Below are 21,353 nucleotides of genomic sequence, written 5' to 3'. Positions count from 1 at the left end.
GAAGTGGGAAGACCACCTCCACCCCCCAGACCTCATGGCAGATATGACATGAACAGTAAGTGTAAGAACCCTGCCCTAAAGGAAGTACAAGTAGGCAGCTGCCTAAGCAGGAAGAGCCTAGGCTTAGAGTCAAGGGAATAGAGTTGCAGAGTCCCTGGATTCTAAGTGCCTACATGTCCTAGTTTAAGTGCTCCCAGGTGCATGCCTTGATTTTTTCTTTTTTTTTTATGTTTGTTTATTTTGAGAGAGAAGGGGAGGGGAGGGATAAAGAGAGAGGAGAGAGAATCCCAAGCAGGCTCTGTGCTGCCAGCACAGACTCTGAGGCAGGGTTTAAACCGACATACTGTGAGATCATGACCCGAGCCGAAATCAAGAGTCTGATGCTTAACCGACTCAGCCACCCAGGTGCCTGCCCCCTGATTTTTCTTTTTTTAAAATGCACTTCACTTTTGCTTGCTGAACATGTTGGGTACATTTGAGATTGGCTGTTGTCTCTTTAAATAAAGCCCCCGTGTAAATAACACATGCTGAGATGGTTCCTCTCCACCCAGAGGCTGGTGCAGAGAGTGAACATAAATCTGGGCCAGAACCAAAGACGGCTCCTCAGTTTTGTCAGAACACGTGTCCCCCACGGTGCCAGGGGAGAGGTGTGGCAGGGGCCAAGAGGCTGCGAGGTAGGCGGGCTTCATGGGCATGAGGCTTGGGAAACTTCCCGGGTCCTGGCACTTACAAGGGCTTGTTTGGTTTCAGGCTCTGCTGGTGCCATTTTGAAACTCGTAATTTATGAACAGGGGTCCCACATTTTCCCTTTGCACCGGACCCCACCAAGTATGTAGCCAGTCCTGTCAGGAGAATATTTGTCACTGGATAGTGCCAGCAGCCGGAAGTGCAAGGGAAACATGGCGGCTACAAGGCAGACAATTAGCTGTCCTGTAACTTAAAGCAGAAATCCTGCCACCTATGTTTGGCTTATAACACTATAAAGCTACATTAGGCCCTCTCTTTGGTTTTCTTCAAGAACAAAGGGCCTTCCTTTTTCTTCAGGTTGATTTAGGAGCATGTACTTGTGGACTAATTTTCTCTGCAAGCTCAGTGCAGCCTAAAGAAATTCTAATTTTATCACAGTTTTCAGAAATGGTTTGTTTTCATGATCTCATTTGATCTTCAAATCTCTTTACTCTCTTGTTGAAGGAACATTAACTGACCATAAACACAGTGTCAGGCACTTTTTTTAAATATTGGAATTAGAAGAGTTAATAGGACAGGCTTCTGTCCATCCCAGGGGATCAGCAACCAGGCTCTGAAGATGGAAAGGGAATTTGCCCCAGAATGGACCATATCCAGAGTCTGTACCTGATTTAGACGATGTGATTTGGGACTTTCTGAGTTTATATTTAGATGTTATTTTGGTCTCAGAGTTGATGCTGAAATGGGGTAAGACATTTAGGGATGTTGGGAGAGGGTGGGTATTTTGCATAGGTGATGGACATGAATTTGGGGGAGCCAGAGAGGGCAGTGGACTGTCCAGGTTGAATAATGGCCCCAAGAATTAATGTCCTTCTTGGAAGGTAAGAATGTGACCTTATTTGGAAATGGGATCACCGCACATATAATTAGTTAAGATGAGGGCTGACTGCAGTGGGGTGGGCCAACACAACTGGGGTCCTTATGAGAAGAAGAGAGACGCACAAAGGAGAATGCCACATGAGGGTGGAGGCAGATCCTGGACTGATATACCTACAAGCCCAGGGTTGCTGTCAGCCACCAAAAGCTAAGAGAGAGGCACGGAACAGATTGTTTCTGGAGCTCCCAGAAGGAAGTAATCATGCTCACACCCTGATTTCCAGCCTCCAGAGCTGAGAGAATGAATTTCTGTTGTTTTAAGCCACCTGGTTTGTGGTACTTTGTTATGGAAGCCCTAGGAAACGAGCACAGGTGACTTGCCCAGTAACACACAGTTGGATGAACACCAAAGAATGGACTAGAATAGACCATGTCAAGCCGAGTTGCGTGTCAGCATCAAAGAGGATTAGCACATAGTCTCTGGAGTCAGACTGACTGGGGGCTCAAGGTCAGGCTCCACAGTTACCCTGTAACCTTGGGCAAGTTACTTAAACTTGGGCAAGTTAACTTCTCTGTACCCCGATCCATCCATTTGTAAAAATGCAGATACTCAGAGTACCCATCTCATAGAGATGTGAGGATTACATGTGCAAACTTAAAATGGTGCCCAGGGTCAAGTAAATGCTGGGTTTTGTGGTCACTGTCACAATGTCTCCCTGGGCAACATCTCAGGCCCATGATGGATAGCAGAAGCCCCGCTCTACCCATGCTTGTGTCCTCAGTGGGGCCACTGAGCCTGGCACATGACAAGGGCTCAAGAGATGTTCGTTGCGTTGTACTGGAGTCTTATTAGTAATGTTACTTTTAGTTCCAAGAAGGTGGGAGCGTGGAGTTAGCACAGATGGGGCCTCTCCTATTGAGATCCATCCCCTGAGGGCTACCTCTCTGCAGGTCATTCCAGAGACAGTAAGGGACTCCAGCTGATGGCTGATGCTAGGGGGGGAAGGGATGTCACCAGCTCAGTGAGACCACTCTCCGTGGAACTGCCCCTACCTAGAGCCCATCATTTCTAACGGACTAAAGGAGCTGGTGCCTTTAAATTCCACAGAAAGGGAAGAAAAAGCACTTTAGTTTCAGTCCGTGTTCGCCATTAGACACCCTTCAGGTGTTAGCAATATTATGCCACAATTTCATTATCCATTAAAGCCAGGTAATAATAAGTACACAAAGGTATTTGGAGCCTATTGATGTTAATGAAAGAGATCAATCTAATTCAGAATGTGTGTGTGGAGAGCTCCTTGGAGATGGAATAGGCCCCAAGGTTAGCCTCTAATTGCCTCCTTGATGGTAGACCCCACCAGTACTCAATTTTGCATGACCGTCTTTATGACATAGTTGGAATTTTTGACGCCCAGACTCACGCTTCATACAGAAGCCCATTTTCCTCCTCTCCCAAGCCCCTCCCACCATTCCCAATTCAGAAAGAATGGGAAAGTTGCTGCCATTTAAGTAAGATCTCTGCATAGGAGCGAGAGCTTCCGGACTCGGAGTTGGATCTGGACCATGGGTCAGGCTGGGTTAGCACAAAGTCCATGATGTCAGGGTGCTTGAATGACCCTGGAATGATTTCTAGGGCTCTAAATTCTCATTCTCTCACTCTCCCTCCCGATCTGGTGGAGCTCAGAAGGAACTTCTCTCAAGTTCATGAGCTGCATTCAATGGATATCTCAACAAAACTACTCTAACCTAATCTATAAAGGAAAACTATGCCAGAAAAAGAGGAAAAGATGGGGCACCTTGCTTTCTCAATTGCCCCTCTGCATTTTTCCAGGGGTGCCCGGGAAGGCTCCCAGCCCTGCCTGCATGAACATCTCACTCATTGTGAGGATATGTGCGTGTTGGGCTCACTTTAGTTCTTCCAACAGCTGTCCACCCTTTTCCATCCAAAATGAATTCTCACATTTTACTCCTACCTCCTCCCACTTCTACCCTCGTTTTTTTTTTTTTTTAAACAACAAAAAAACAAAAAGCTGCCATGTAGACATGGAATGATCACCCTTCTGTTTCTGGAAGCATTATGTCTGATAATGTATTGGAGGGAATCTTCCCCCCTATGGCTGTTGGAGCAGGTGCCAGGCTGCACACAGACCTCCTTGCAGGCAAAAGGTGCCCATGCTCTGAGCCTCCTGTGGAATGTAGCCTGACTCCAATGTGTTAGCAGTGCCCTCTGATAAACAAAACGTGTTCTAGAGCCAGCAGATATGACTGCACATTAGCTCGAGCTAACCACGAATCCTGAGCACTTGATTTAGTAGTAATGGCAGCAATGTACATCAGGCCCAGAGGGGCAAGATATTTAGATCATCTTTCCTCCTGTCTGCCCCACTTGTCTCCACCCCCACACTGGGCAGCCTGGACAGGGACACTGCAGGTGATTAGATCAGAAGGAAGATGGCCCTTTGCTGTCAGGACCCTGGCAGACCAGTGCTGGCAGAGAACCGGGCTCTCAATTTCACATGATTGCCCAAAGGCTACCGAAGGTCACCAGGATGCCTCAGTTGTTAACTTCAGAGCAGGATGACTGGTATGGAGTAAGAGATCATGAGCCCATCAGGGCACATAGCAGGTGTGCGGAGGCATGGGGGCTGAGAGAGGCCAAGGGAGACAAGAGACCTAGGATAGCCACTGAATCTACTTTAAGTCTTTCCAAAGTTGTATAACTGCTTCTGGGCGTGGCTCCCTGCCTATGAAACATGATCTGTGACTACTCAGGGTTCTCTCCCTACTCTGTTCCAGAGGGCGAGGGTGGAAAGCAGCCCCCAGGGCAAAGAGATGCAGGGAACAGCTCCAAAAGCATACAGTGCTATCGATGCCCACCTCTGGCATACCTCAATGTAAACACTGTAAATGCAGAGGAAGCATGGCGGTGAACAGGGCAAAGGGATGGGATCACTGTTCCCGAGACACAGGGAAGCTTCTCCTTCCGTAAGCACTGTTTTACGCCTCTGTCCATCATATTTAAAAATGGACCTACTACATAGAAAGCCTTTCGCCACGACTGGGAAGACAAATTAATATTCAGGGTAAAGGGTGACGTGTAACTACAAATAATGGCTGCTTTATGGAAAGAGTATGAGTGTATGTGTGTGTGAGTGTGTGCGTGCGCACTCCTGTTTATCGGCCCTGCCTCTTGCCTTTGTTTGTCTCCTTCGTGCAGTGTAGGTAATGGTGTGTGCAGCGTTCTCCAGAGCGCTTGGTAGGTGACTGTGTTCCACCTCGCACGGGCTCCTCCCTCACATTTCCCTTTAATGCTCGCCATTATTCGGGCTGCATTAATAATGTTTGTGGGCTGATATCTTTAAAATTAATGAGGTGTTTACTCTTAGCCAAGAAACTCATTGAAATTAAAAAAGCTTTCTTTGTTCCCCTCCCTTTCTCTCACTTAAAAAAAAAAAAAAAGTGGACAAATAAGCCACGACGCTAGCTTTGCTAAAAACCAAGCAGAACAGGCAAACACCCAGACTCCACCACCAGGAAAGTATGAGTTGTGATGAGTTAGTTATACATTAGTCACGTTCAAGCCACAGCTATTTCTAGGAGGCCCTGATTTAACCAGAGCTTTGCTGGAAAGCTGCATGGAACATCTTTTGACCAATGGAGGGGCATCTGTGCCCTCAATAATAGCTTATTTCGATACCACCCCCTCTTAGCGTATGATTATCCAGCATAACCATAGCACCTAGGCTAGTCTGAATTTTCCTTCTTATCCAAAAGGATTGCTTCCAAGAGAATTCATGTCGTGTGTCATCCTGACCTGTCTGTAGTCTCTATTTGTCAATCACAGACATTACCTGGCATGAAGAACTCCTCCCCACCCAGCTATCAACACTATTAGCTGACTTTGCGCAGAAAAGCAGAAATGAATACTGACTGTGGATCTACCAGTTGCATGAACTTGCTACAAACCACTTATCAGGACAGTTTGCCAGAAGGGCCAGGGAAGGGAGAATGGCTGCTTCTGGAGTGCAAAACAGCAGTTTTGCTGTCCTGCACCCCACCCCTCAGGCCCCTGCTGAACAAACTGCCCCATGACAATGCAGCCAAGAGCATCCTGGTGGTGCTTCCGAGAAGCTTGGGTTCTCATCGAATCCCTTCAGAGCAGCTGTTCTCTCTGATCCAGAAACCACCAGGAGTCTCTGAGGATCCTGTAGGTGATTTGTTAGCTAATTGCTCAAGATAGTCAAATTAATAATGATAGCTTTATGCATTTGTTTCTGGAATTAATTAATAATTTACTCAGTTAAAAACAGGACAGTAACGTTAAAGAGACGCTCTTCTCCCACTCTGTTGCTGTTGCTGTATGTGGGTTTTCTTTCTTTTCTTTTTTTTGTTTCCCCCTCCTCTCAGCAGCAATTGGGAGTGGGGATGTTAGTATGCACCGAGAGGCTTGAGGATGCCTGCTAAGGTGGGTGGTTCAGGTGCCTGAAACCATTCTCTTTTTACTCACATATGGAATCCTTACAGTAGGAGTCCAGGATCTGGGACTGAATCTCTAGTCTGTGAAATGCTGTAATGCAAGGGGTGTCCAGAGCCACCTGAATCATCAGTTTTTGGATGATGATAATGAATGAGAATACACGACAGAGCAGAGATCCTTGAGCCCAGCAGAGAAGGCTTGCGACTGCAGAGAAGTAGGCAACAGGAACAGGAAGGACCTACGTTAAAATGAATCTGTGCAAAATCTCCAGTGTTGCTCTGCAGGATGTTGTATGTTGAGGACACAGAAAGAAGCTCCCACTCACTGTCCTTCAAAAATTCCTTTTTGTCAGGCTTAATGTCTTCTCTGCTCCTCAGGAAGGCCAGGTCTACATCTTCCACTGAAAACAAGATAAACAATGGACTTCCCCACACACAGAGGCCCCAATAACCACCCGCTTTTCCAACTCTCAACTCAAATTATTCCTTTCACTCTTGCCCCCACATGTACAGTCTTACTGAGATGGGGCTCAGTATAACCATTTTGAATTAGGGATTGGGATGTGGAATAGAGTCTCCCTCTCAGTGAAAAAAAAAAAACAAACAACCAACTGTGAATTTATAGTTTGTACTCCATTATCCATAGAATGATGGACCTGGTCCTACCACTTCTTTTTTTTTTTTTTCAACGTTTTTTTTTTTGTTTGTTTGTTTGTTTTATTTTTGGGACAGAGAGAGACAGAACATGAACGGGGGAGGGGCAGAGAGAGAGGGAGACACAGAATCGGAAACAGGCTCCAGGCTCCGAGCCATCAGCCCAGAGCCCGACGCGGGGCTCAAACTCACGGACCGCGAGATCGTGACCTGGCTGAAGTCGGACGCTTAACCGACTGCGCCACCCAGGCGCCCCTGGTCCTACCACTTCTATAACCTTCTCAGTGGCAGAGGAGGCCTAATAGTGTATTCCCAAACCTAGAGCAGCAGTGAGCAATATATCTGGGCACAACACTGTACTCAGTCCAAATTACAATGGTAGCCAAATAGCTGTAAGAAAAGATTTCGATTTGTAAAAACTATGTGCAAGAACAAAATAAACCTCACAGACAGCATGATATAATTTCACCCAAGTGCGCCAACCCAGCACAAGAGTGTTTTCCCATTGGCACACTATGCCACTCACGGTTTACCCGTGTGCAGGATGCTACTGAAAGTTAGGCTGCAGTTCTGCATATCAAATGGAAAAGCGTTATGTCTCTAAATTGCATGTGGAAACCACCTGGATAGGCTTAGCGTTCTTAACGGTCCCAGATGAGTTCACATAGACATAGGGGAGGCCGGGTGATCATTCAATGTCCACACTATATGAAACACAAGAAGACCTCGCTGTTACAGAGAAGGCCTTAGTCATTTCAATACATGAACAGAACTGATTATGCGATGGTAGTGGCTGTGACACTCAGGATTAGTCTAGAAGTGCAACGACAGAATCACATTTCCCATGACGTCATTTACCCTGGCAAAGATGGATTCAGTAATGACAGCCTCAAAAGATAATTCACTTGCTACTTTTGCAACGGACATAACCCATGAGTAACCTCAAGCATTTGTAATTAAATCTGTATCTTAAATGATGTCAACTCATGGTACTTCTACCTGGAATATTCCCAACACTATGATCCTCTTTAGGTTAAGAAACAAAAGACAGCAACAGTGACTGAAAGTGACAACTGGCATAAGTAGTCCAAGCAGTTTAAGCCCCGTAGAAATACACCCCAGCACACTTACAACTCACTGATGATGATATCAGGGGCCCAGATGGCGTTTAGAGGTAGAGAGATCTCCCTAATCCCATTAAACATGGTGGGGCTCCAGGATAAAAATTCGTCATCCCAAACCTGTTAGGAGAAGCTAGAAAAGAAATGTATCAAAAAGGGGCAATGTCAATGTCCCCAAAGAACTGAAGAACGATTTGGATGAATAACCCAACTGATCTGCTTGCTGGTACTGTTAAGGGAGAGGACTTCCCTGCTAACCCCTAAAGATGGTGCCCCAACCAGAAACCATGGCCATATATCTTACACAGATTCCAATAAATTAGATCTGCTTCAGGTCTAAGAAACTAAATTGCAAACACAAAGAAAATATCTATTCCTTAGAATAATTATATTTTGCAACAGATTTAATTTTTTTTTTAATGTTTATTTATTCTTGAGAGAGAGAGAGAGATAGAGACAGAGTGCTAGTGGGGAAGGAGCAGAGAGAGGAGACACAGAATGAGGAGCAGGCTCCAGGCTCTGAGCTCTCAGCAGAGAGCCCGATGCAGGGTTCGAATTCATGAACCACGAGATATGACCTGAGCCAAAGTCGGACGCTTAACTGGCTGAGCCACCCAGGCACCACTATAGAAATCAGGAGTCCAGCATGCATGGAAGGAAACAGCACTTACCTCATAGTACCATATACTGGTCTTTAATTTTTGATTCTGTGCATCCTGCAAAGCAAAAAGAAAATCTGTACCAAATCTCAGAGTGTCAATAAATCAAAGCCCAATTCAACAGCATAATAATTCAGAGAAATAAAATCAAATCTAACTAAAAATGCTGATTTTAAAAGCACTGCCTTGACTCTTCAAATCTAACTATTCTCAGCTCCTAGTTATTACATGTGCCTGTCACTGTGAACTTGACTATAGCATCCATGACAAAATGGCACGAGGACTACACCGACATCTTGAATGATTTTCTAATCCCTTTCCCACCCTAATTAGTTACTCTGCCATTAATCAAAATTAAAAATGACATGTAGTCTTAGCCAATTCTGGGTACAAAGATGAGGCCAAGCTTTTATTTTTAATCAAGATATTATTCACAACATTTCAACGACTGTTAATCTCAACTGCTACTGGCAGCCATTCTTGTTAGGTTACCTTATGTTTGGATTTCTCTGGTTATCAGACTGAATGAGCTTAATGTAAATGAAGTATATTTTTGATGATATAAGTAGATGTGATTTACCCATGTCTGCGATAAGTAAGTAATTGTTTTGGAGAAGACCCTTAAGAATAACAACCAAAAAAAAAAAAAGAAAAAGAAAAAGAAAAGAAAAGAAAAGAAAAACCACAAAACAAAAACAAAACACTCCTTACCAATTTTTTTCATATCTGTTCTAGTAATGAGCATTCTAAAACTACTATGGTCTTAGGAACTAAGAGGGATATCTCACACCATGTACAAACATTAACTCAAAATTAACATAAACCTAAACATAATGGCTAAAACCGTGAAACTCTTAGAAGCAAACATAGGAGTAAATCTTCATGACTCTGACTAAGACAATGGTCTCTTGCATATGAGGCCACAACCACAGGCAGCCAAAGGAAAAGTAAATGGGACTTCATCAAAGTGAAAAACTTTTGCGCTTTAAAGGACACCATCAAGAAGTAAAAAGACAACCCTCAGAATGGAGACGATACCTGCAGATCATATACCTGATGAGGAGTTAATATCCAGAATACGTAAAGAATTTCTACAAACCCAAACAAAACAATAACCCCATTTAAAAATGGACAAGGGAGGGGCGCCTGGGTGGCTCAGTCGGTTGAGCGGCCGACTTCGGCTCAGGTCATGATCTCACGGTCCGTGAGTTCGAGCCCCGCGTCGGGCTCTGTGCTGACCGCTCAGAGCCTGGAGCCTGTTTCAGATTCTGTGTCTCCCTCTCTCTCTGACCCTCCCCCGTTCATGCTCTCTCTCTGTCTCAAAAAAAATAAATAAATGTTAAAAAATAAATAAATAAATAAAATAAAAATGGACAAGGGATTTAAATAGACAGTTCTCCAAAGTGGATATACAAATGGCTAATAAGCACATGAAAAGAAGCTCAACATCACTGCCAAGGACCAAATTATGTCCTTCCAAAACTCATATGTGACTAAATTTGGAGACAGGACTTTTAAAAGGTAACTAAGGTTAAATGAGGGCACTATCTACTAGGATTGGTGGCTTTAGAAGAAGAGGTAGAGAGAATGATCTCTCTGTCTCCTCCATGTGGGTATGGAGAAGAAGGCAGGCATTAGCAAGCCAGGAAGAGCTCTCACCAGGAACCTAACTGGCTAGAACTTTGATCTTGGACTTCCCAGCCTCTGGAACTGTAGGAAGCAGAGTTGATGGTCTTTGTTATGGCAGTCCATGCTCACCAATACAATCACTAACCGTCAGGGAAGTGCAAATCAAAACCACAGTGAAATACCGCTTCACTCTCATTAGATGGCTACTAAAACAAAACAAAATAAAACAAAAACATAAAATAAGTGTTGGTGAGGATATAAAGAAATTGACATCCTCATGCACTATTAGTGGGAATGTAAAATGGTACAGCTGCTATGGAAAACAGTGGCAGCTCCTAAAAAATTAAAAATAGAATTACCATATGGTCTAGCAATTCCATTCTTTGGTATAAATCCAAAAAGAACTGAAAGCAGAGACTCAGTTATTTGTACACCCATGTTCACAGCACCATTATTCACAGTAGCCAAGGGGTGGAAGCAACCCAAGTGTCAATCAAAGAGGAACGCATAAGCATGATATATGCATACAACGTAATATTATTCAGCTTTAAAAAGGAAGGAAATTCTGGCACATGCTACAACATGAATGAACCTTGAGGTGACACCGCTTCCTTCCAAGTTTTACCAGCTGAGAGATTCTGAAATAGATACTGTTTTTAAAGTCAGTATTATTTACATCTGACTTTCTTCCTCTGAACTGTCATACTGTAGAACTGGGCTTTGATTTACTGACATTCTAAGATCTGGGCTGTCCCCCACTAAAGCACATAAAGGCTCAGTTCTGGGTTTCGCTGCCATCACAAACAGGGGAAAAAATAACCCAAGTTCAAAATGCACTTTGTATTACTGGAAAACACAGCTTTTTCACTCTTCTTTCACAACAAATCTAGTCTTACATCTATGAAATGTCCTGACCAAGTGTTTTTTTAAATCCCCGTCTCGCCAAGTCATGAACGTATCACTAAGTCAGTTATGTGGCTGGGGAGACCAGCATTTTATCCCATCGATTCGTATTGACTGCCATATTGATGCCTCTGCTGGCCCTTCTCTTCCCACCCATTGCTCTGTCATGTTACATGTAACAAGTGTGAAGAATTTTTTTCTAATATATTAGGGGGTATCTGGGAGCATTTGTCATTCAGCCCTAAAGAACACAATGTCAAAAAGGAGTCTGAGGCTAAAACTGAAATCTTTTTTTTTTTTTTTTTGTCACAGGAAACAAGTTTCTCAATGCCAGCTGGTGAACATAATTGGTTCTCTGGTGGCATTATTCACAGCTCTTCCCTCTGTGTATCTCTCTCTCTCTCTCTCCCTCTCTTTTTTCTTTAGCTACCTTCCATCTTGCTTGTTAAAAGCAAAGGATATTTCAGAGAATTGGAATTCATTAGTCTTCCTAACAGAGGGAGTCTATTTAGATCTAAATTGGTGGTTAGCAAATACACAGATAATTCCCGCACATTCTTATTTATCTTTCCCAGTTCGTAAGACTATAGAAACAGATGCCTCAACGTCTGGCTGGGAGGCTCTAGTCAATGGGCTGGAAGACAAAGGTATCTGGGATTCGGAATTGACAAAACTCAATAGAAACAAATTGAAACTCTTCACTGTTGAGTAGATTATCTCTATAATCAGATTTCCCTAAGGTACTCATAATACCCAGAAATTCTAAGACAAGACTGTAGTCTTTCATATAAACAAAACAGGAGGCAAAACATAATGGAAGCGAGGTGCCACAATGAGAGCTGGGCTGAAAGCTCTTCACGCCAAACAAAAGTTGCCAGCAGCTCAGCTGCCGCCAGATGCACCCAACAAGTTATCTATTCACACTGGGGGTGTCCTTGGCTGATTCTGTGTGCCATGTCATCAAGTCCTTCCAAACAGGCCCTGCCTCCAGGATGGACTCTAGGCTTGGCCCTGCTGAATGTAATAGAGACGTTCGCAAAGCCTATTAGATGATACCATTCATAATGACGGTACTAAAATTGGCACTTATGTATTTTGATTAATTAACTGCTTGACAAATATCTATCCAGTATCTTTGAAGCAAGATATGCTGTGCTGCATAATATGGGAAATATGAATATGAGTAAGCAAGTCCTTCCCTCAAGAAGCTTATTAATAAATTAGGGTATGTGACATTTTAACAAATCACTATGTGTGTTAAGAAATATACAGACTTGGGGCACCTGGGTGGCTCAATCAGGTAAGCGTCCAACTTCGGCTCAGGTCATGATCCCGCGGTTCGTTGAGTCCGAGCCCCGCATTGGGCTCTGTGCTGACAGCTCAGAGCCTGGAGACTGCTTCGGATTCTGTGTCTCTGTCTCTCTCTACCCCTCCTCCACTTACGCTCTGCCTCTTTCTCAAAAATAAATAAATATTTTAAAAATTTAAAAAATATACACAGACTTCTGTGGATTTAAAGGGAGGAGATATTGCTGTCAGCTTGCAGAATTGAGGGAAATCTTTCTCAGAAGTGGAGATTTGAAGGACTAGAATATTTTACAAATGGAGAAGGAAGACAAAGCCATTTAGTGGAGGAAACAGCATACAGGCAGGAAACAACAAGGAGTTGATTTCATTGTAGTATTGAGGAGATAAGGCTAAGACAGTAGACAGGGATAAAACTAGAGGGACAGAATATAATATTTTTCCAAATTTCTAAGGAAAGTCTGTCTTATCCAGTAACAGGGGTATGTCTAATGTATTCTAGTAAAAAATTAGTATATTCCACAACAGTGGAGAAAAACATATCTTTGAAAAAGTAATGGTGTTCTCCTTAACTACCATGAGGAATCTGGTTTTATTTGCTTTTATCGGGATAGAAAGAAAGAATTAGGTAAAAAAAAAAAAAATCCAATTTGATACAGTTGTTCTAAGGGAAAATATGAATATAGAACTTAACTCCTTTTCTATATTTATCTCCTAATAAGCCTCTAAAGGAAAGCCTGAGCAATTCTACTTTATCTAAATCAATATGAAATAAAAAGTGGGAGGATGTGGAGGGACCTAGAAGGCCTCTCTTACTCCCTTACTCAAGGCTGATTATACATCTGTCCCAGGGTTTCACATGACATGGTTCATCTCATGTGTCTTTACTCAATTCAAATCATGCTATTCCCACTGTACAATGTCTGGTAAACGACGCAGTCATAATAGCTCACAGACAACCAGCAAAGACTGACATTTCTTAAGTAGGTGAAAATATAGCCCCAGGAAATTAAGTCTCAAGAATTTTAGTTCAATATCCAATTACAGAGAACATTTAAGGGAGTTTTCTGTTGGAGCTTTCTGTAAGACTAGGCCTTTGGAGGAGGGGTGGATATTTCCTGGCATGTATTAAATAATATTTTCTAGGATCTTAGATCTGGTACTTTTGCTAAAACTGAGATTTGTGTGTGTGTGTATCATTTAAATGTTCCTGTTTGCAAAGAAATAATGACTGGGGATTTATCTAAGCTGGAGGAAAATTATGCTAAAATATCTTGCATCAGACAAAAAAAAAATAATTTAAACCCTGTTATATTGATTATACTTTCAGTTTCAAATTATGTTTTTCATCAATTACAATGCCTAATTCTCAGTCACAAAAAAATCAGTCTATGACTCCCAGCACAGCACTAAGATATTAACATAGAAAACTACCTCTATTTAAATAAAGAGAAATAATTAAGTGATTTTAACAAAGTACATTAAAATACTAACATTGTATTGTGGGGTACATTATGTATGTAAATGTAAAGTTGAAGGCAAAAATAGTAAAAAAGTCAGTGGAGCAGGTAAATGGAATGTTACTATTGCAAGATTTGTACAATGTATGTGAAGGATAATAACATTAATTCTAAGTAAACTGTATTAAATGAATGATGGAAATGGGAATCCCTAAAAAAAGCAAAAAAAAAATGATTCAGAGGCAGGCTAAAAAGCCAATAGAAGAACTAAAATCAAATATTAAAAATATATTTTCTTTACTTAAAAGAAGGCAGGAGAGGAAGGAAAGAAGAAAGAGAACAACAAAAACAGATGGCCCAACTAGAGAACAAATAGAAAGACAGTATTGGTAAATGGATGAAATGCTTCAGTTAAAATGCACAGATAGACAGGTCAAAAAAAGCAATGCCCTGGGGTACTACTCAGCAACAAACACAATGAACTGAAGATTATGGACAACCTGGATGAACCTGAAGGGAATTACACTGAATGAAAACCCTATCTCGAAGGGTTACATACTGTATCTTTGAATTTATATTCTTTTAAGTTTATTTATTTTGAGAGAGAGACAGAGAAAGTGAGTGGGGGAGGGGCAAAAAGAGAGAGAGAGGGAGAGAGAGAATCCCAAGCAGGCTCCGTGCTGTGGGCCCAGAGCCTGATGGGGAGCTTGAACCCATGAACTGTGAGATCATGACCTGAGCTGAAATCAAGAGTCTGACGCCTGACCAACTAAGCCACCAAGGCTCCCCTATGTGATATTCTTAAAGTAACAAAAATACAAAGATGGAAGAGAGATTTATTGGTTGCCAGTGGTTAGGAATAGGGGGCAGGGACAGGGATGTGGCTATAAAGGAGCAGAACCAGGTAGCCCCATGGTGATGACTGTGTTGCTTAATGTGTGGTAGTGGTGGTCACACAAAGTTACACACATGATAAAGTTGCATAGAAGCTCACACACACACACAGAGACAAATGAATATATGTAAAACTGGAGAAATCTGAATAAACTCTGTGGATTGAACCAATGTCAATTTCTAGTACCGATACTCTATTTGCCTAAGATGTTAACACTGGGGGATGTTGGGTAAAGGGTGCACAGAACCTCCCTATAAATTTATTTGCAACTTCCTGTAAATTTATAATTATTTCAAAATAAAAGTTGACAAAAAAAAAAAAAAAAAAGCAAGACCCAACTATATGTTGTCTCCAAGAAATGACTTTGAATACAATGTCACGCGGAGAGATGGAAAATAAGAGGATGGCAAAACACACGCCATGCAAAAAGTAAGCATGAGAAAAACTTCAAGAAAAAGAGTATTACTAGATATGAAGAGGGGCATTTCATAATGATACAAGGATCTGTTCATCAGGAGGGCATGTAATTCTAAATGTATACTCACCTAACAACAGAGCAGAGAAATAAAGCACAGTTATAGTTGGGGATTTTAACACTCTTCACTATGAAATTAATAAAGCAACAAAAATTTAAAAAGTTAGAGAAGATTCTAATAATACTATCGAATACTTTTATCAAATTGATATTTATGGGATAGTAAACCCTTCTATTCAACATTGTACTGTAGGTTCGAGCCAGTGCAACAGGCAATAAAAGGAAATACAGGTATAAAGAGTGGGAATAAAGAAGAAACACTGTCTTTATTCATAGACAACATGATCTTCTACATAGAAAATCTGAAAGAATCTACAAAAAAGCCTCTAAAACTAATAAGGTATCGTAAGGCCACAGGATTCAAGGCCAATACATATAAATCAACTGTATTTTTGTATGCTAGGCAGAGATTCATTTTTAAATACCATTTATAGAATAACAAAAAATGTGAAATAGGGATACACCTTAACAATTATGTGTAAAGCACTAAAAACTACAAAATATTACGAGGAGAAATGAAAGGACTAAATAAATGGAGAGACAAAATGGGCTCACGGATTGCAAGACTATTGTTAAAGATGTTGATTCTCCTCAAATTGACCTATAGATTTAATGCAATCTCAACAAAAATTCCAGCAGTTTTTTAAATAGAAATTGACTCTAAAGTTTGTATGAAAATGCAAAGGACCTATAAGAGTCAAAATGATTTTCAAACAAAAGAACAAGGTTGGAAAACATGCTCTGCTTTCAAGTTTTCTGTAATGCTGCAGTACTTGAGACAGTGTACTGATAGAGGGAGAAACACTGATTAGTTGGACAGAACAGAGTCTAGAAATAGACTCAAAATATATAAAGAACTCCTGGAATTCAATAACATAAGAAGCAACACTATTTAAAACTGGGTAAAAGATCTGAGCACTTTACCAAAAGAGATATCAATTGGCAAATTAGAGCTCAAAAAGATATTCAAGGTCATTAGTCTTTACTGAAATGGAAGTTAAAAAAACACAGTGAGCTATCACCACAAATCTACCAGAATGGTTAACGTTTACAAAGATTGACAATATCAAGTGATAGCAATCATGTGGAGGAACTGAAACTCTCACACATTGCAGGTGGAATGCAAAATGATACAGCCGCTTTGGGACACAGTATGGCAGTATCTTACAAAGTTAAACACAAGCTTACCATACAACTCACAATCCTACATCTAAGTATTTATCCAAGAGAAGTGAAAACATATGCAAATGTGTATAGTGGCTTTACTCATAATTTCCCCACACTGGAAATAACCCACATGTCCAAAAACTGGTAAACAGATAAACCAACTGCAGGACACTCGCACAACAGAATGCTACTGACTCCACAGCAAAACGTGGGTGGTCTCCAAGGCAGCATGCCACATGGAAGAAGCCAAAACAAAGTGTAAAATATCATGATTCCATTTATATGGCTTTCTGGAAAGGCAAAACTATAGTGAAAAAGGTAAGATCACTGGTTGCCAGGTATTGGGGTTAGGGGGAAGTGAGTGGTGTTTTAAAAGGTGTTTCAGGGGCACCTGGGTGGCTTGGTCGGTTAAACGTCCAACTTCGGCTCAGGTCATGATCTCACGGTCCGTGAGTTTGAGCCCCGCATCGGGCTCTGTGCTGACAGCTCAGAGCCTGGAGCCTGTTTCAGATTCTGTGTCTCCCTCTCTCTCTGACCCTCCCCCGTTCATGCTCTGTCTCTGTCTCAAAAATAAATAAACGTTAAAAAAAATTAAAATAAAATAAAAAATAAAAGGTGTTTCAGAGTGCCTGGGTGGCTCAGTCGGTTCAATGTCCAATTTTGGCTCAGGTCATGATCTCACAGTTTGTGAATTTGAGCCCTGCGTCGGGTTCTGTGCCGACAGCTCACAGCCTGGAACCTGCTTCGGATTCTGTGTCTCCCTCTCTCTCTGCCCCTCCTCAGCTCATGTGTGCTCATGTGTGCTTGCTCTCTCTCAAAAATAAATAAACACTTAAAAAAAATAAAAAAATAAAAAGATGTTTCATTTTATGTAACTTATATCTCAATTTTAAGATGCTCAAAATCTTGTACAATACAGTTAAAGCAGTGCTTAGAGGGAAATTTACGGCCACAATTGCTAAAATTAAAAAGAAAAAAGGTTTAAAATTTTTTTTTTTTCAACGTTTTTTATTTATTTTTGGGACAGAGAGAGACAGAGCATGAACGGGGGAGAGGCAGAGAGAGAGGGAGACGCAGAATCGGAAACAGGCTCCAGGCTCCGAGCCATCAGCCCAGAGCCTGACGCGGGGCTCGAACTCACGGACCGCGAGATCGTGACCTGGCTGAAGTCGGACGCTTAACCGACTGCGCCACCCAGGCGCCCCAAAAAGAAAAAAGGTTTAAAATCAAAGCTCTAAGCTTCCACTTTAAGAAACTAAGTAAAGAAAAACAAATTAAATGTAAGTAGAAGAAAGAAAACAAATAAAGAGCAGATATCAATGAAATAAAAAACAATAGATAAAATTCAAAGCCAATATTTGGCTCTTTGAAAAAAAAATAAGTAAAACTGATAAAGTTTTCACAATATTGGTTAAGGGAAAATAAAAGAAAACACAAATTACCAACATGAGGAATGAAAAAGGCAATATTGTAAACGAATGAATATGACAACTTGGATAAAATAAATCCCTTTAAAAATACAAACTACTAAAAGTGACACAAGAAGAAATAGGAAATATAAACATTCTTACATATGTTAACTAAATTGAACTCACACTTGTTTTTGAGAGAGAGAGGGAGGGAGGGAGCAAGCGAGAGTGGGGGGCGGGGCAGAGTGAAAGAGAGAGAATCTTAAGCAGTCTCCATGCTCAGTGAGGAGCCTGAATCAGGGTTCAATCCCATGACCGTGGGATCATGATCTGAGCTGAAATCAAGAGTCTGAGACTCAGTCAACTGAGCCATCCAGGCACCCACGAATTCACATTTCACTATCTTCTCACAAAGAAAATTCCAATCCTAGATGGTTTTACTGGTGAATTCTATCAAACATTAAGAAAGAAAAACATACGGGCACCCGAGGGGCTTAATCGGTTAAGCAGCAGACTCTTGATTTCAGCTCAGGTCATGATCTCATGGTTGGTGGGATCGAGCCCCACATCAGGCTCCACACTGACAGGGAGTGGAGCCTGCTTCTGATTCTCTCTCTCTCCCTCTCTCTCTGTTCCTCCCCTGCTTGCACTTGTTCTCTCTTGAATAAATAAACTCAAAAAAATTTTTTTAAAAGAAAGAAAAATATCCACATTAAACAACTCCTTCAGAAAATTGAAGCAGAAACATTTTTTAACTAGTTTTTTTAAGGCCAACATAACCCTGGTATCAAAACCAGACATGCACATTACAAGAAATAAAAACTGCTGCCCAATACTCCTCATTAACATAGACACAACCTATATTAAGTAGGAATTTAAATCCAGAAATATAGAAAAAGGATAACATATCAAGATTAAATGGGGTTTATCCTAGGAATGCAAGGATGATTAACATTTGAAAATCGAAATAATTTACCCTAGTAACTGCATAAAACAGAAAAGTTATCTGCTCTCCAAATAGATGGAGAAAAAACATTTGATGTAATTCAATATGTAGTCATGATTAAAAAAAAACAAAACAAAACTCTCAGTGTACAAGAAATAGGAAGGAACTTCCTCAACCTGATAATGAACATCTATGAAAAAGCTATAGCTAACATCATACCTAATGGTGAAAAATTTTCCCCTGAGAATGGGAATAAACAAGGATGTCTGCTCTCACCGTTTCTGTTAATGTTGTAGAAGTCTTAGGCAGTACAATTTGGCAATGAAAAAATAAAGAGCATAAACAGATCAGAAAGGAAGAAGTAAAACCATGTGCAGATGACATGATTGTGTATGTAGACAACATTAATCTACAAAAAAACTACTAGAATAAGTAAATTTAGTAAGGCATACAAAGTCAACATGCAAAATTCCTATTTCTCTATAATAACAAATAGAAAATTAAAAAATTTCAAGTAACATTTATAGCAGCATCAAAAATACTTTGGGATACATTTAATGGAAGTATGTGTAAAGGTTCTACACTGAAAATTATAAAACACTGTTGAAGACCCAAATAAATGGAACAACATAATATATTCAAGGACTAGAATAATATTTAATATTATTAAAATGTTAATTCTTCCATAAATTACTCTGTAGATGCCATATCATTCTAAACAAACTCCCAGCAGTTTTTTTAAAAAATAGAAACTGACGAGCTGAGTATAAAATTTATGTAGAAATGCAAAGGTCCTAAAAAAGCTATCTCAGAAATGAAGAACAAAGTCCAAGGACTTACACTGCCTGATTTCAAGAGAAAGAGCCTGACACTTATCAGTCAATTTAATTTTCAATCAAGGCATCGAGCAATTCAATGGGGGAAAAAACAAGGCTGAAACAACTCCTGTTTAAATGCAAAAACCCAAACCAAACCAAAACACAAAAACAATGATAAAAACCTTGATCGATATCACACACCACACAAAGATTAATTCTTAATAGATCATAGAACTAAAGGTAAGGAGCTGTAAATCTTCTGACAGGAAATACAGGAAAATGATGTCCATGAACTTGGAGTAGCGAAGATGTCCTAGGACCTAGAAAGCACTAACCACAACTAACGAGCTGGTTTATTTTTTTTTAATTTTTTTTTAACGTTTATTCATTTTTGAGAGACAGAGCATGAGCGGGGAAGAGAGAAGGAGACACAGAATCTGAAGCTGGCTCCAGGCTCCAAGCCGTCAGCACAGAGCCTGACGCGGGGCTCAAACTCACGAACCATGAGATCGTGACCCGAGCCGAAGTCGGACGCTCAACCAACCGAGCCACCCAGGCGCCCCCTAACGAGCTGGTTTAAAATGCACTCCATTAGGGGCACCTGGGTGGCTCAGTCAGTTAAGTGCCCGACTCTTCTTTTCGGCTCAGGTCATGATCTCACAATTTTTGAGTTCCAGCCCCACCTCGGGCTCACTGCTTGTTGTCAGACTGCGCAGACACCGCTTCGGATCCTCTGGTGTCCTCTTGCACTACCTCTCTCAAAAGTAAATAACAAAAATTTAAAAAAACGAAAGAAGAAGAGAAAAACTACTGATATACACAACATGAGTGAACCTCAAAAACATGATGCTGAGTGAAAAACTCCAGACACAATAGAGGACAACACAATAAAATTTCATGCAACGAAATTCTAGAACTGGCAAAAATAATCTCTGGTGAAAGAAATCAGAACAGCAGTTGTCTCTGTGGGTAGAGGGGATGGGAACTGACTGGGCAAGCAGGCAATGAGGGACCCTCCTGGGGCGATGGAAAGGTTTGTTATATTGACAGGGGTGTGGATTCTATGGGTACACCCAATTACCAGAACTCATTGGACTGTGCACTTAAGATCCATGCATTTCCACATATGTATGTCATACCTTAATTAGAAAAAAAGTTTGAGCAGTAACTTGAAAAAAATATTAAACTATATTAACAAACAAGCTCAGTAAGGTCTGCTCATAAGAAAAATCAAAATAAATCTGGGACCTATTGATAATGGAAATTTTGTAATTAAGAAGAGAGAGGAGCAGGGGTAAGCCACCATTTACTGAGGGTGTACTGAGACCTCTGCTAACTGCTTTCCATGAATTCTCTCATTTGATTCCTGCAACAACCCACTCTTTAGATATAGAAGGAGAGACAGTTTTATACACAAACTTCCGTCACCATCCTTATCAAATACGTTAGGTATAAACTCAAGACACCAGGGCACTTTTTTCTTTTCCTCAATTTCAGCCTCAATAAGTGGTAGATGTAGGGGCGCCTGGGTGGCTCAGTTAGACGTCTGACTTCGGCTCAGGTCATGATCTCACAGTTTGTGAGTTCAAGCCTCTCATTGGGCTCTGTGCTGACAGCTCAGAGTGTGAAGCCTGCTTCGAATTCTGTGTCTCCCTCTCTCTCTGCCCCTCTCCCACTCGTGCTCTGTCTCTCTCTCTCAAAAGTAACATTAAAATTTTTTTTTAAATAAGTGGTAGATGTTTTCTTAAATCTACTACGGTCACTAAAAAACATGAGCCATGGGAAAAAAACATACCTATTACTATTTTTGGTG

General features: G+C 41.1%; 1 protein-coding gene across 1 annotated transcript in view; it reads right to left on the bottom strand.

Moving 5' to 3' along the window:
* Window positions 1-21,353, bottom strand: part of HTR3B (5-hydroxytryptamine receptor 3B) — a 56,292-nt gene that overhangs the window by 9,305 nt on the left and 25,634 nt on the right. Inside the window, 5 exon segments of the mRNA XM_042957443.1 lie at window positions 6,283-6,440; window positions 7,227-7,287; window positions 7,289-7,397; window positions 7,825-7,934; window positions 8,486-8,530. Coding sequence (XP_042813377.1) covers window positions 6,283-6,440; window positions 7,227-7,287; window positions 7,289-7,397; window positions 7,825-7,934; window positions 8,486-8,530 — 483 coding nt within the window.

Source organism: Panthera tigris, chromosome D1 (genome assembly GCF_018350195.1).
Source record: "Panthera tigris isolate Pti1 chromosome D1, P.tigris_Pti1_mat1.1, whole genome shotgun sequence".
NCBI classification, from domain to species: domain Eukaryota; kingdom Metazoa; phylum Chordata; class Mammalia; order Carnivora; family Felidae; genus Panthera; species Panthera tigris.
The sequence above is the reverse complement of the archived record's forward strand: the minus strand, read 5'-3'. Positions and strand labels throughout refer to the sequence as shown.